The 16595-nt window shown below is 37.9% G+C and overlaps 1 protein-coding gene across 1 annotated transcript in view; it reads left to right on the forward strand.

The window, feature by feature from the left end:
- LRRC7 (leucine rich repeat containing 7) overlaps positions 1-16595 on the forward strand; it is a 119352-nt gene that overhangs the window by 1732 nt on the left and 101025 nt on the right. Inside the window, 1 exon segment of the mRNA XM_040564939.1 lies at positions 1552-1639. Coding sequence (XP_040420873.1) covers position 1639 — 1 coding nt within the window. The 5' untranslated portion in view covers positions 1552-1638.

Here is a 16595-nt window from a genome sequence, read left to right on the forward strand (position 1 = left end):
CATCCTCCTTCGGAGAGGGATTTGGTTGCCTGGAAACTGCAGCTGGTCAAACTGGGGGATTTCAGTTCCAGAGGAATTTTTTTTTCATTTGGGTTGAAACAAAGACTACAGAATTTCTTCCAAAATCACTGTTTAAAAAATGATCAGTTGAGCCTTTCATTCTGATATAAGCCAAAAGTTCCATTTTGAGTTTGTTAGAGGATATAAGACATTTAATTTAAAAGTTGTTTTGGTATTCTGCTCCAGAAAGGTTAAATTGGATCATCTTGAGTTCATCAGAACACTTTTGCAGCTTCTGTTTGGAAAACAAAGCTCTTGTAGGAACATGTTTGCATGACAAGTTTTGTTTTTGACAAGATTATTCTCAATAGAAAAATGTTAATTTGGAAATTTTTGCAGGGGGTTGCACTTGTTTCTGCACTTGTTTCTCGAAGTTCAAAATTGGGGTTTCTCTTCACGACAGTGACTTTTTAATCCCTACCCATTATTTATTCAGCTTAGGAGCATTGCCGTATTTCTTCCCTCTGTCTTTACGGCCTGGCTGCGTTTTACCCAGCTCGGCGTAGTGTCCGGGTGCGTTGTTGGTGAGTGGCTGTACGTGAGCGCGTCTCCTTTCTGAACGGCCGGTCACAGGTGTGCACAGGTGCAGCACCTTTAGTCTGGGGTTATGGATGCTGTAGGTGTACACCGGTGTGTTTGACAGTCGTTGGATCAAAACAAGGAGCTGGATTTAAAAAAAAGTTGTGCTTTACTGAGCTCAAGGTGAACCTGGTGTAAGAGTTTTTTTTTTTTTTTTTTTTTCCTTGAGCTTCGTGATCTGCTTCTTTCATATCTGCTTACAAGCTTGAGTGAAGAGGAAGTAGCATGATGTTTGGCACTTCTTTGATATTCTGCTGGTACTGATATTAAATAATACTGGAGAGTATAGATGGTAGTTTCTGTAAATATATGGAGTTTCTGTAAATTAACTGCTGGAGAACTTTCCATAAGATACAGAATGAGTCCATTTCTTCCCCTACTCAGTCAGGTAGTTTCATTCTAACTTATCTCATTGGCACATTTGTTTATAGCAAGTTTTTTATTTTCATATTTCTATTACACCACTAAAAGGATATCAATAAAATTTACCTTTCAGTCTCAAACGTCCATTATAATAACTTCTATCCATTGTGATCCATGGCAAGTGCCAAGATATCAGGATAGGTCTAGTATAAATTTGATTTTATGAGGTTATCAAACTTTTATAAAATGGTACGATTGTGTTAGGTGAGTGACAGCAGGAAACTCACATTTTGGAGACATAGCTTTGCCCTTCTTTTCATTTTTAAGTTATTTTCATTTTGCTTCAAGCATTTTAAAGTTAACTGGTTAGGCTGGGCCTATGTTAAGAGTAGAATGTGTAAATTAAAAGGTAGGCAACTTGGAGCACAAGTATTACTGTAATGACTTAATTCAAAGCAGTCTTTTCAAAGGAAGTGCTGACCTACTTGCTTTTAATGGGTCCTCTTTAATCATACATAATTAAAAATTCTTCTTCTTTTTTTTTTTTAGGAACTCACCACGTGAAAACTGTTGTGAATCAAAATGGTCACTACCTAGAAGTTACAAGAAGTTACACAGCTACAAAAATAAACAGCAAGTAGATACTCCCTTTTTTCCTTAATAAATATTAATATTCTTGTAATCAGAGCTGTTTAATTGATGCCCATGCATAGACTTCATTCTGAAAGGGTGCTAAGCAGCAGTCACTAGATTTTCATTCTAATGTCTAAACAAAAAAGAGGAAAAGAATCATCTGAATGAATTAACTAACAATATAGTACTTGGTAGTGTACAGTGTGTGTCTAGTGTGGAGAGTGCTAAATTGCAAGTTCTTTTAACACTTACCCATTCATTTTAAAACAAATGTTGCTTTTAGAGTATTTCAGCTGAAATCTACTGAAATAAATGACAGTATTACAGATTTACACAAGTACAGCTGAGAGTAGGTTCCAGCTACACTGTGATTATCATCTAAGGGCTCAGATATTAGGGTATGCTCTCTTCATGAGAAAGAAATACGAGTGTTTTTATGGCCATCAGTCTACTGGGTCAGCTTTAAAATGTAAATGAAAACTTACTTTTCAAAGAATTGTTTCCATCTTCAAATTGAAGGTTTTGTCTTGTTTAATAAGCTTTAAATCTACTTGAAAAGGTTATGTTGCAATTAATTAAAATGCAAGCAAACAATGAACAGCAATCTAAATATGTCAGAAGGGTTTGCTGTATTTTTATTGTTATGGCATTTTGAAGTGAAGTAAAGGAGATTATTTGCAAAGTGGGCATTCAAATAAAAGTGAATTAGGAAGATACAAAATGAACAATAAGCAGCCCTATTGGAACAACCTCTCTAAAGTCTCTGTTGCTTACTTCTGGTAAGATTAGTGTTTTTTTTAATATAACTATCTTCTTTAAAAATGTAACCTATTTACTGGTAGGGTTATATCAATAAAAAGTGGAGCCTTTCTTTGATTTTTTTTTTTAACCTCATTTAGAAAGATTTTTTTATTTTCCCAAGTTTTACTATTTGCGAAATTCGGCCCAAATATGCTTGGATAATGTCTAGTTCATCTCCGAATTGCTTGATGAAAGGGATGATCTGAGAAAATCCAGTCTGATATTATACTTATGTAAAAACTTGTTAAAGAACCAGTAACAGATGTCAAAATATGTCAAGGCGAGTGCAGTGGGAGTAGCACTTGGAACACGGTGAACTTCTGCCTGTGCTTTGGTATGCGAGCAATGAATAAACAAAAATATCATAACCAAAAGCAGACCTGGAATCTCTGTTAACAACGTTATATTGGCCATTGGGAATACATAGTTGATTTTCTTCGAACTTTTCCTGAAGATTCAAAAACTGTTTCCTGAGATACGTACTATGTGATATTCTTCGTAAAATAAATCTAACAGCATAGATGTGTGTAAATGTGTATATATTAAAGTAGCACACTAGATTCTCCAGGAGTGGAAATTAACGTCACCTTCAGTTAGGACTGTTTGCTTATTTACAGAAAAGAACAAACTTGTGTTATATTCAAGAGATGTAATTAAGGCTGCCTTTGCAGAATGAGGCACTTTCTGTAGTATTTTAAAAGTAAAAAACGTTTAGGCTGCCATGGTCGATTTTTTTTCTTTTTTTCTTGAATCATGCTGAGGAAGCAGATTTTTGCAATAAGCAGGGTGGGATATAAAAACCAATCTTCTCTGAGAGCAAGTCTGTTGTATTAATCAGGTTTTTCCTTAATCCTGCTTCCATGTTCGGAGGAATTCAGAAGCAAAACTGCTTGAATTTAGCAAAAGCAGGATTTCATCCACATCATGGAGCTCACTTAAAATGTGTCAACATGTTTTTTCATAACAGTGCTTTTTGTTCTTCTACGAGCTCTCCTGAATTCAGGAAGATGAATGAATGTTACTCCTGGTGTACTTGTCTTGAAGTGGGAAGGGAATCTGACCGTGCTGTGCACTGGCATGGGCTTTTGTGCTAATCTCAGATGGGGCTGGGCTTTTAGACCAACATCATGTCAGTAAGCACGTTGCCCTCTGTCCCGTGTCTGCTGCTTGATAGAGTAGTAAAAACTACTATACCGATATGTACTTTATCACGGTGCTGTGATATCAGAACACCTGTCAAGTTGATCTGGCCTGTAGAGGTTTTGGTACGAACTATTATATGATACATACATTTCATTAGAAATATTTATTACATTTGAAATCAAAATCAAATTGCATCAATATTTTAAACCTTTAACTATATGTCCTTGATTACTTTTCACAGTACGGAATATATTTTTATTGTTTTCAATTAACACATTTGTAATTTGGAAAACAAAAATGGGGAAAATGGCATTTCAAAGCTCAAACAACTACAAAACACCTGTCCTAGAACAATAAGGATTCTCTGTACCAAAATCTTGTATTATAATTATGAGGAAAGTGAACTGAAAATCAAGAGATTTTTTAGCAGCTACCTCTTAGCTTCAATGATGCTACTTAATTAGTATAAACTTTTACCACTGGATATATAACACTCATCTTTACTGAGAATGTTTTTATGTTTACTCCTTCCAACTCAGTGGTTGCCTTTACTGCTGTCAAATTATGGCGCCATTATCTATCTAAATAGATCTGAGTTCCCCCTGAAATCAATATAATGATGCCAATTTAGGCCAGCTAAGAGCCCTCTCATTCGTACTGCTTAGACACTGGCTGAATGCAGACATTGGCGCGTGTCTGGTGGAGGGCCACTGAATGATTAAGAGCCTGGAGCATCCTTCCTATGAGGGGAGGCTGAGCAAGCTGGGCCTGGAGAAGGGCAGGCTCAGGAGGGATGCAAATAAATGTGCAAATACCTGAAGGCAGGGTGTGAAGAAGCTGGAGACAGACCCTTCTCTGTGGTGTCCAGAGAGGGGACAACAGGCGATGGGCACAAACTGAAATGTGAAATTCCACCTGCACATAAGAAAACATTTTTGCTGTGAGGGTAATGAAACACTGGAACAGTCTGCCCAGAGAGGTGTTGAAGTCTCATCTGCAGAGACACTCAAACCCGACTGCACCCGGTCTTGGGCAGCCTCCTCCAGCTGCTCCTGCCTGATGCCGTGCAGGGTTTGGACGAGGTCATCATGGACATCCCTTACAACCACAGACATTCACTGACTCTGACTTCTGACAGCCTTTCCCTTCCTCGCAATTTGGCTACAAATGCAGGAACGAGTTCTACTTTCTTGCGTTAAAAATGCATAGGGAAGTTAGCTATAGTCAGGAGGGATGAAACTGCTGAGAAAAATAAGAATATTCTGGCATGAGCTGCCAACGGTAATTTAAATCTAAGGGCTTCTATGTGAGTCAATTTGAAAAATACTCTAACAGTATGGCAGAGCTAATGCCATTTTAAAGGCAGCCCTCACTGTTCATCTTATCTGATTTTCACAACTCTAGATATACAAAAAACGTGGCTATGTTCCTAAAAAAAAAAAAAAATAAAAAAATTCTACATTATTTAGGAGATTAGTCACAGATTCAAATTATATTTCTGATGTGGATTCATGTAGATTATCTGTCTCCATATAACTGATAATGCCTTCTAAGTAGTGGCATTAACTGGCTAAGTGATTTTGAGATGTTTCCCCAAACATCTGATAAGCAGTTCTCTCTCCAAGCATTGTCTGTGTCTCATGCAACACATGCAGAGGAAAAATCACAGAACTATGTTATTTGTTTGATGTAGACCGTGCTGGAAAGCTAAAAACTTGGTGTTTGTGGCCTTCCCAAAAGCTAGAGCGTTTTGAATTGAATTTCAGTGGTGGATCTTACCACTGCTAGTGGACTGAGTGATCACTGTTGGAAGATCCATAGTTAACATGCCAATGTTAATAAACCACACGTTTGCTGATTCATCCTTGTGATGAAATAATGAGTAAAGGGAGTAAAGAGTGAGGACATCATCTTTGGGTATGTTGTGCTTAATTTCATAGCTCTGTTAAGTAAGGTAGACCCTGGTTTAGGTTCCAGCTGCTTTATTCTCTCTGTTATAGAGACACAAGAAAGTCTTGCTAGGACAGGAAGGAGTTGTCATCATAGAAATTAATGTGCAGGTGCTTAGGATTATGAAGCATGTCAGTCAGGGCTGTTTAAAAATACTCATATATCTTTTTAGAAAATGTGAAGTGATTTCAGTTCTCTGCCTTTAGATCAGCAGGCACAAACTCCATCTCCTGAAGCGTTAGTAGGGGCATTTCCACCACAGGAAAGTGAATAATCAAACCCACTTTTCCTGCCTCACAGTTAGTAGCACTTTGATCCCTTCCTGACCAGGAACTTTCAGTCTGTTTCAAAGAGAACAGAGTTATGTACACGCTTTTGAGGAAATTCTTGAAGCTGTCAAAATGTGAAGTTGGACAGCTAATTCTGAAATGGAAGTAATTTACCTAAATTATATGGAAAATGTCAGAATTTAATTTTTAAAACTTGCTTTGAAATGTAGTAATTTTTGTTTCAATTACTTGGTTATTTGTCACTAAAAGTTCAAAATAACATTTGATGTCGTTTGAGATTATTTGACACAGCATATGGATGTTATATACATGAAAGTCAAAATATTGTCTTTGTTTCATTTTATTTTGTTTTTAAACCACTACAAACTGCTACATTTTGCCTTATTTTCTTGGTCAAAGTTTCTCCTGTTTGTGTTATAATGGAACATCTTGACAGTTTGAATCAGAAAATATTGGACACCTTTTGAGTAAATTGGAGGAGCAGCTATTTTCAGTAGTCTAGAAATGTTATCGCAGTCTAACACATGGGTGTTAAAAACAGCTGCTCCTCTAATTAGTTCAGAGTGTTTCATTTTTCTACATGACTTGAAATGATAAGCCATGCCATTCTGTGCACTGTTACAATTGATACAACTTGAATTAATATAAAATGTACCAAATACGTTTTTAAACAAAGGCTTGGCTCTGAAGTTGGTCTTGAAACTTTGAAAATTGATTTTGAATCAGAAATACTGAGTTTCAGAGACCTCACACAATGTCTTCACAGAATTCAAACAAGAAATTTTGAATGGGGATGAATCTCATATTCTGTGTGCTGACTTTCCTGAAACTTAATGGCATCAGAGATGCTAATTAATGCTCAGTCTGAATTGTTGGAGCACGGTGTTACATTTATTACTTTTGTCTGTGTATGGGAATACAGACACTTGCACAGCAGTATTTTCTGTAATATACGAAAAGTTAATAACACCATTGTTGGAATATTAATCAAATTTGGATTAGATAATGGGAAATTTCACTTTTTGTTCTTCTTAATAGTAAAGGATTAATTGCATTTAACCAGAAATGGAGCCTGCAGCATTGGGAACTTTGTCTTAGATTCTTCTTTCCTTTTCCTCATGAAAGAAAGACTCATATTTTGTGTGACTTTTCACTTCTATTTCTTTAAAGATGAGGGAGCTTCTATGTGTCCTTTCCATTTCCACTGGAAATCCACAGGTAACCAGGTTTAACTAGAAAATTTCATGGAACTGTAGGATCCCAGAAGGGTGGAGGCTGCCAGCAGCCTCCTGATAGTGTCCGGTCCAACCCGCTGCTGAAGCAGTCACCTAGGGCAGGCTGCAAAGCAACGTGTCCTGCGGTGTTTAAATATCCCCACAAATGGAGACTCCACAGCCTCTCTGGGAACCAATGCCAGTGCTCAGCTACCCTCACATTAAAATAGTGCTTTCATACGTTCAGGCGGAATTTCATGTCCAGTGTGTCAGGTGCTCCAGTCCATTAGTCATCGTAGTGGCCCTTCGCTGGGCTCGCTCCAGTAAGGCCAGGTCTGACCTGTGCTGGGGTGCTCAGGGCTAGGCACAGCACTCTGGGGGTGGCCTCGCAGTGCTGAGGGGGGGAATCGCCTCTCCTGACACGTGAAAATGTTGTGAATTACTGACAATACAGATAAGGGTAGCAAACAAATTACACGAGGCTAAATATGAGCAAAACACAATTTTATGTAGAATGCTTGCATTTTAATGTTTATGGATACATATTAATATTAAAATGTGCATTCAAAAGTATATGTTTATGCACTTCTGAAAGGAAATGTTTACATGCAAAATTCAAACCTTGATTTCATCTGAGAGTTAGCTGAGATTTTGGTTGTGAGTCATCTTTAGTCATAGCAGAGTCTGACATTTCTATTTGGAAAGGGCAAATACTGTACACTTAGGCGGAGGAGTTTGGCCAATTTAAATTTTTTATTGGCTGACGTAATGTTTCAGAAGTGGAGGAAAGGAAGAAGTGAACATCCTCTGTTTACCTCCTCCCTTATCTTTGTTTAATATCATGAACTCATGAAGTAATACACAATGCCAGTCTGGCATGTTTTTTCTAGAATCAACTTCACTTGTAAAACATGCACATTGTGTATCAATGGGCCACTTGTATACAAATGCAATATCTTAGAAGATCATAAAAGTGTGGGTTGGAATTTAGCTGCTGCCAACGTACATGAAGTAGGAAAAATATTTGGTATGCTTTTTGTCATGAAAATGCTAGGGAGCCATGGTATATTAGTTATACCATACTTCAGAATATTTTTCAACAAGCTTTCTAATTTCAGATGTGTGTCTGTAAGCTGACGGTTCTTTTTAGGAAAACTCCCTTCAAGCGAAAAAGTAACTGAAGAAAATTTCAAGAAACAACTTGTTCTAAACCAGAATGAACTTCTTTCTCAATCAGACTGACATCTGTGATAATCATCTTCTAAATCCAGAAGACAGGTTCTTTGTCTGCTAAATAATATCTTCTTTCTATCATAGAAGATGACAACATGAAATCCTTTTATTATAAAGGATTCTGTTATAAATTGTCTGTTATAAATTGACGCTCACAAATCTCAGTGCTAGTTCAGCAACTTCCATCCTGATCTCTCTAGAATTTTTCAAACTTTCCAGGTTTCTCTGTTACTTGGGTATGTGCTTACGTGTATCTATTCTTGACTCAGCTTGCAACCATCTGAACTGGAAATAGAGAGTAAGCCACAAATAAGAAGGTAACAGCCCAGATTCACCACTGTGCAGCTCTGGTACCTGCTGAGGAGTTTCCATCCTGTCAGTAGTGCTGGCAGAGCACAGGAGGAGTGCTGGCAGCTTCCTCTGGCTCATGCGCATGTTTCCCTCGATGCAGCGAGTGAATGGGGAGCAGCAATGGTTAAAAATAAAGGAGCACACGGGAGATTTCACTTTACAGTGTCTGTTCCCCAACTTTTACTTATATGTTGTCACCCATTCTTATAGGCTACCTACTTACACAGAGTATTTTCTACACATTGGTTTGTAAAACTGTTTTCATGGCATTTTTCCTCAAAATACCTTTCAGGCTCTTGTATTCAAAGTAAATAACCAATTACACGTGACTTCTCCGGTTTAAATATCTAAGGCAGTTATTTGTAAACCTTCCGTACTCTTTGCCTAACGCCAGGAAGTGGACAGGTATGTAATGGGTTGTAGATTTTTGCTAATGAAAATAAATGTACCAGTATGTTACCGGAATATCTTGTTTCTACCAACCCTGTCATTTCTGTTTTGTCTGTTTGTTTGCCTGTGCTGTGAAATCAGGTTTCAAAGTTTTTGGAATGGGGACTAAGCTCCATCATTTTTGACTAGCCCCATTTGACTCTGACCTCTGTACAGGGCATTTATGATAGATATGCAAAGTTTGATACTTGTCTTGTTCCTGAATGTTTGAATATCTGGACATAAAGTTAGGGAATTGATTAGCTTGTCTCCATTTTTATCAGAAATTGATGTCACAGCTGCAAACTTTCTCCTGTTATCTTTGTTATTTTTTTAGATACCTCTATTTACATCAAACAAGTTAGTAAAAAAAAAAAAAATCCTTTTAATTTTTTATGATAAAGAAATAAGGCCAGGTGCATAAGCAGAAATGTCTATTTTTTAGAATTTAGCAAAAGATTTCATAATATTAAAATGACCACTGTTACACTTGCTCTTTCATTTATAACTGCCAATTTAAGGTAACCTAAGAGACTAGTTGGAATTGGTCCTTTGATACACTGAATATTAGATCTGGATGTTGTCAATATACAAGAGATAACAAAGGGAAAGACTTGTTGAATTTTATGTTGATCTCCAGCTTCATCACAGTAGTTAGCTTCAACCTGAAAACAAGACTAATTCATGATTCATGTTTGATTTGATAGGATTAAAACAAATGAATAAATACGTTAGAGATTACTTGGAGCCAAAAGAGGCAAGACTTTAATTTAAAAAATTATGTCAAATTTTCAGTTTTATTTAAATGTAAGTAATTTAATAGCTTTCTTGTATTTAGTCAGAATTTCCTGTGCTATTACTTGCATCTGTTACCACTTGGCCTTTTCTTGTGCACCTCTGAAAAGAGCCGAAGTCTGTCCCCTCTGTAATCCCCCCGCCTGTAGTATGTAGACGGCAGCAGTTAGATTACCCTGGACCTCCTCTCCCGGGGGCAGAGCATCCCCACCTCTCTCAGCTTCTCTGCTTATGCCATACTCCAGATGCCTGGCCACGCTGCTGTGCTAGGCTTGGGGAGCCCATGACAGCTATACATGACTTCATTTCGCTGATAGAGAAGCCATTTCGTGCATTACTTTTTATTGCTGTATTTATGTTTTTATTATGGTAAAGGAAAAAAATAAAGTCAGTTTAAATTACAGCACTCTAGAAAATTTGTTTCGTTTATGCCTTAGATCACCAGATAATGTCAAAAAAGGTTCTGCAAGGATGAATGTTTTTGATGACTTCATAAATTTCTTTTGCTTCTTCTGAATTTCCTTCTCCAGTTAGATCTGTATCTATTCTGTAAAGTTCGTACCTGTAAATGAGCGTCTCGGCAAAGGAGTAAGTAGGTGTAAATAGCATCTGAATAATTTTAGGTCAGTTATTAATAGGAGTGTGAATCTTAGAAAAAATGAAGGTCTACAAGAACATTCCAGTAGGGCTCACCAGGAGCAAGAAACCATTTGACTGGAGATGGAGTTGAAGAGTTTAGGTAACAGATTAAAAGATGAGGTTGTAAGCCATAGTAGGATGTCATAATTCACCAGGAAAGTTCCTTTTATCCTATACTTCTCTGCCTCTCTGTTTTTATTCGTTAAGAACAGTAGCATGGACTGTTAGGATGTTGTTCATATTTCTGATACCATCTGTTTTCCTTGGTGGGAGGGAGAAACGGGATTCATTCCAAGCTGTTCCAAATGTTTTTTCCTCATTCAGGCTGAAATTCAGATGTTCATGTTCAGTTTCTAATGCGGTTCAGTGGCACTTACAGTACTGTACTCTGGGCAGTCTTGATCCATATGTCACTTGACCCAGCAAAGCTGTAATCACCTCTTTATAGAGATAAAAAGGTCTGTGGCAGTTGCTATGAGATCAAAGTACAGTGGTTCATCAGTGAAGCTATCACTGCATCCCTTTGCTGGATTTGCAATTTACTCTTTCTTGTGTATTGACTAAATGCTTTCCTTCAGCCACATGTTCGGCTTTTGTTCCCATTCTCCACTACCTCTAGCTGTTCCTGCTTGCTGTCTCTCTAATCATCGTGACTGCTGGTGATTTTTCATGCATTTCCAGATTCTTTCATGTCCCACTCCAAATACTCTTATTTTCTCCCGCATTAAAATAATGGACACTGTCCCAATCTTGTTCTTGCAGCCATCATCTTGCCTGTCCTCATTTTCAGATCAATGTATTTTTTCCAACAGGCAGCTGACACTCTGAGCAAAGTGATATTCTTTTTCTGTGATTTCAGTATGCAGTTATGTGCCTTCAAATCTCTGAACCTCTGAAGAGGCTGAGAAACTGGCTCTAAAGCTTACGCCTGAATAGTGCTCCCCAGTACTTTTTGCTGGCTTTTGCAATGTCTTCTGCAGAAGGGTTTTCTGCAAGTCCCTCTCTTGCATGACAACAGTATGTGAAACTGTCAAAACCAGTGTAGCTGACAGCTGGAAAACAGTGGATATACTGAACGACCTGAAAGGTGGCAATTAGAGTTAAATGCTGTTCTTTATGTGTGTAGCCACTCAAACCATGAGCAGTAACGATTCTGTTGGTGGTGTCTCATAGTCCCAGGTCTTCTGGTAGCGGTTAAAAGATAATCTTCCTTACCACTCATCAGGTGGAGTTAAATACGTAGATTGTAAGTCAAGTTCCGATAGGATGGGTTTGGTTTTTTTTGCCTTTTTTTAGGCTATGCAGGGAAATAATTTTTATTTTGGCATTATGGAACTCAAAGAAGAAATGTGCGTGATTGATCTTAGCAGAATCATCTCCAAGTTACAAGAGCTGGTTACCTGTAGAATATTAGTAAATGCATGATCTCTCATTTCTTTTCTTTATGTTCAGTGTTGTTCAGTGATCACCCAGAGCTAAGGACTGCAAGTTCAGTGTATGGGTTGTTTATTTTTCATGTGTATATCCATATCCATACAGCAGCCCTTTCCATTGCCTTCCCTGAGTCACATAAAAATAAGCCATATAGAGACTGTAAAGCGACTAAGCATCTTTCAATTTGTGTGTATTACAAGCATGTTATAAATCTCTCAGTATAATTTAGCATTAAAGCCTTTTGGTGGGTCAGGCGATAGCAAAGAAAAAAATGTCAAATACAGAAGGACACTTGAGTAGGTACTGTGGACCGTGTCCTGCTGTGCTGTTCATGTGGAGAAAGTTATGAATACAGGATTTTCACAGTTACTAGTAGAAAGTTGCAGGAATAACTTAACTTGGAATAAGCTGCTGAAATCATGAACTGCCTAGATTAAATTTATAAAATTTTCAAGATAATCCTTGATTCTTTTGCTTACATTGTAAGAACGACAAATAGGGTTTATTCGGCTTGATTATGGAAAAAGGCAAGGCAAATCAAATACTACGTTGACGCAATTCAGGAGAACTTGCTAAATCCTCATAAAATGCAACTGCTTGAGTGTTGCATTCTGAAGTAGATTAAATGATATTATTGAGTGCTTCTGTAGGAATTAAAGAATTTATAATGTTCCTGAACATTTAAAAATGTGATTAGGAGTATATTTTGACATCTCTACAAAAAGTGGTATGAATATTATGGCATCGCTGTAATTCAGTCAGGTCTGGGCATATCTTTTCACTGCTGATTGGTGTTAACCTAGTACCTGCTTCAGTGGAGTTTTTGCCCTGGCTTCTAGTTGTCCAAATGATTTTAATAGCCGATACCTAGTACAGAAAACATGCCCATTAAAATACCATAGTGTTGCTAATTCAGTCAAGGACAACAAATTCCATGTTTCACTTTTCTCTAGCTTAAAACTACGTGCCTCTAGGCCGCGTTTGTTCTCTTTTTTTTGTGTAGCCAGAGCAGATTGTACAATGGAAGTTGTATGGCTATTTATAAATCGCTGCCAAAAGGCCATCACTGTTTATATACAGCTAAGACTTAGTTTAGCAGGTGGGTGGATGCTAAAATTTTGCTTAGTGCTTTGTCCACTTTTTTTTTAATCTTATTTCAGGCTGTGAGAAATTAATTTGGACTTTTAGTATTCATTGTGCTTGCTCAGGGGAGGTATCGCAGACTTGAAGAACGTCTGCTAAACTAAATGAGCTGAGACAAGGAAAGACCTTATGTTTTGTAAGAATGAATAGTTAACAATTTAATTATGACCACCAGACAAAAGTATGAATAAGCAAGGGAAATACTAAGGAAAACAAAACAAAACACAAGACCACAAAGCAAAGAAAATCATTGTTACTGCAGGGAGAGAATGGGCCAAAGAGCTTGAATCTTCTGGCGCTGGTATGTTCACACCTCTGATTTCTGATGAAATCTGATGAAGCCCTCCATTAAGAATCAAGCCTCTGTATTCCTTGGGTGGAACAGTTTGGCACAGTTCTGGTGGTTGGTCCCAGTTTACAGTGAAAGCAATAAAATTCTCTTCAGAAAGTTATTGCTAAGATTGCATAATTGGGCATTAAAGTTCTGATTATACTTTACAAACTCCAGGACTTTGTTAAAAACCTGACATTCCAATGTACTGAATTTCAGTGTTTGACAGCTCAGCTGTGAGAATTTTTTAGAGAACATTTGTACCATAAGAACAGCATGTTAATTGACTAAAAAAAACTGGGACAGATTAATCATGGGAGGGAGCACTATACCTAAGAGAATGTAGTTCTAGAGCCCTCTGCTGATGAAAACCTTTAGAAATACATTTATTTTCTTCAAATGCCCTGTTTTGAATAGCCTGCATTATTCTTCCCATGGGTTTCCAACCACTAACTTGAGGTGGAATAAATTTGCACACTAAGGTGCTGACCAGGAAGCGAGCCTAAAGGACTAGCTTGCTCCAGACCCTGAAGTTTCACATGGCGAAAGATGAGGGGAGGTGACTGCTTCTCATTAGCAGGGGTGTCTCCTGGCGTAGCATTAGCATGTGGATTTTGCAAGGATGTCTGGTTCAACAGTGGGCGTGATGGTAATGGAAGCTGGGTATTCTGCAAAAAATAACCAGCAAATGGCTGGGTAAAATTGCTTTATCTGTTGGAAGAGTAGAGAGAATAGACATAAGCCAGAAAATTAGCTAACAGAATGTAAGCAGACAGTCCATATCTGCCCTGAACGGCATTTTGCAGCCTGCCTTCCTGTTCTGCTGGGCTCCCCGAGCTCCCAGGCAGCAGTGGCCCCGCAGCCGGAGGCGGTGGTGTGGGGCAGGGTGGTGGCATGGGTCCTGCAGGGGGCTGGAGCAGGGATGGCCCCACGCTGCCCAAAAAGAAGACATCGGTTTGATGTGGCACAGGGTGCTTTTCTGATCTCAGTTCCGGGTGATGGGGCAGTGGACAGTGGCAAAACATGTTTAAACAACAGAGAAAACTGGAAAATGCATTCACGTGTCAAAACCTGGCTGCAGAAAGTGAGAATGTGCCACCCACGGCTGTCCTTAGGAAAGGGAAACCAAATTGTAAGAAATCATTTACCAGAAATGATCAATTCCAATTACTTGTGGTGTCTTTTCCTAGTCTTAAATATTCTTGGTGTGTATTCAATGAACTGTGATACTTACTCATGAAATATCAGTAAATAATTTTGCTCGTTTGCCATGGCATCATTAACTTTGTCCAAGAGTCATATACCATTTTTGCATCGGTCTGCATCTTCTCTTCTCTTGTGGTGTTTCTTGTTAGGCCTTCCTTTAGGGTAGCTTCCCAAAATTCCTTCCTGCCACAGAATTTGAACTTTGCAAGATTTTAATGAGAAATCAGTATGGTTGGGCAGAAAGAGAATGCTCTGCAGAGATACTTCCTATGTATGCATTCATCTGAAAGAGTCATAGTTCTGTAATTACGTAATACAATACAGTCCTTACTGAAATAAAAGGAACTTTTCTAGTATAAATATATTTTAAGCTCTGAAGATGAAATAAGCAATCCCCGAGTTCTGGAGGCTTGTAATCGAGGGTGTTTGTGCTTAGTACGTCACTGCTCAAGGGTAATGATGGAACTAATTGGTGTTGAGGGTTCAGATTTAATTACTTGATTCTACCTAAAAATATGCAAGAGGGAATTGTGGCAGCTACCATACGCATTGAAATACAAAGGAGATGTACTCAGGTATTCGTAGGTAGTGAGGTATTTGTAGAGATGAATGCCTGTTTAGATGACAAATTGCATTCTTGTATTTGAGTAACCAATTTTCATGGGTAGTTTTGAGATTGCACTTGTGCTGGCATTTTGGTATACAGGCTTTTGCGTTTTGATAATCCAATTTATGAACATACATGTAAGCATATTACAGCATTAGTGGATATGGTGAAAGAAATGGGGAGCAATGAAAAAAAATTAATCTGTAGCTGGGAATGGGGATAGAATGATGAAAGAAAGAGGAACTGATGGCAATGATGGATTTTTTCTTTTCAAAACGTAAGGTCTGTAGAGAGAAGGGGGAGAGTAAGCGGGGGAAGAGTTTTTAGTTGCATATGAACAATGGTACAAAGGTATTTGGGAAACTGTCTCTAGGTGGAGTTTCAGTGATCGAGTACGCTGGCAAGAAACCTCTTGCTTTTTTTTTGGGGGGGGGGGATTGCCAATTTTCTATTTTTCAGAAAGCGAAAGGTTTTTGAAAAAAAAAAAAAAGTTTGTAGGCACATGTTGAACATCTACCATGGTAGCAACACGTATTTTCTTGGCAGTTTGTTACATGTTTTTCAAATGTAACCTTGTTTTGGACATGTCAAAAATCATCTTAATCTCCTTCTATTTGGACTTTGGTAATATCTGCTGCAATGTGACTGTATCTTACACATGCTAAGCAAGGTGGCAGTGAGAGGGAAGAGAGGCTGCCCTTGTCCCAGCACACCTCTGCCTGGGCTCTTTCAGGAGATCAGCTTTTGTTGTGAGTCATAGTTGTCCCTGTTAATTAAAACTTTCTTTTTCTAACTGCAGTTTGGAGTTGCACATTATTATCTCTGGAACTTTCATTCCGCAAGCTCAGCAAAACGAATACAGTTTTCCTGTAGTAAGCTCCTGCTAAGCTGATTAATATGTCACGAATAATGCAGACAGATTGTGATGTAAAGCGCTGGAAAGTAATTGGGTATTCTGTACGATCCCTTTCCTCTATGAGGAAGAAAACCAGACTTAATGAAAGTCATATTTAAATAGCAATTTGTTTAGTTAATATATTTAGCAGGTAAATTATGTTTTCTATGCTATTCCTTTGGATAGCAGTTCTGGCCTTCGTATTGGCAGCAAAAAATATAAGGCAAGAAGTAAAGCATATTTCATAATAAATTACATACCAAATCATCTTTTAAACTAAAGGATTACTTCAAGTAAAAGCTGAAATAAATCAAAGATCTAAGCTTAAATGTAAATTTCCCAGATTCCAGAAAGCACACTTTATAAATAAGGTTATTTCTCTTCTTGGCTTGTTGGCATTCTCTCCTGCTTAAGTATCTGCACAGTGGGCCATCAAACTGTTTGTAGTTTCTAGTAGTTAAAAGCATAATTATTAATTTTCAACATTTGCTACTGGTAG

The sequence above is a fragment of the Cygnus olor genome, chromosome 8, assembly GCF_009769625.2.
Source record: "Cygnus olor isolate bCygOlo1 chromosome 8, bCygOlo1.pri.v2, whole genome shotgun sequence".
Classification (NCBI taxonomy): Eukaryota; Metazoa; Chordata; class Aves; order Anseriformes; family Anatidae; genus Cygnus; species Cygnus olor.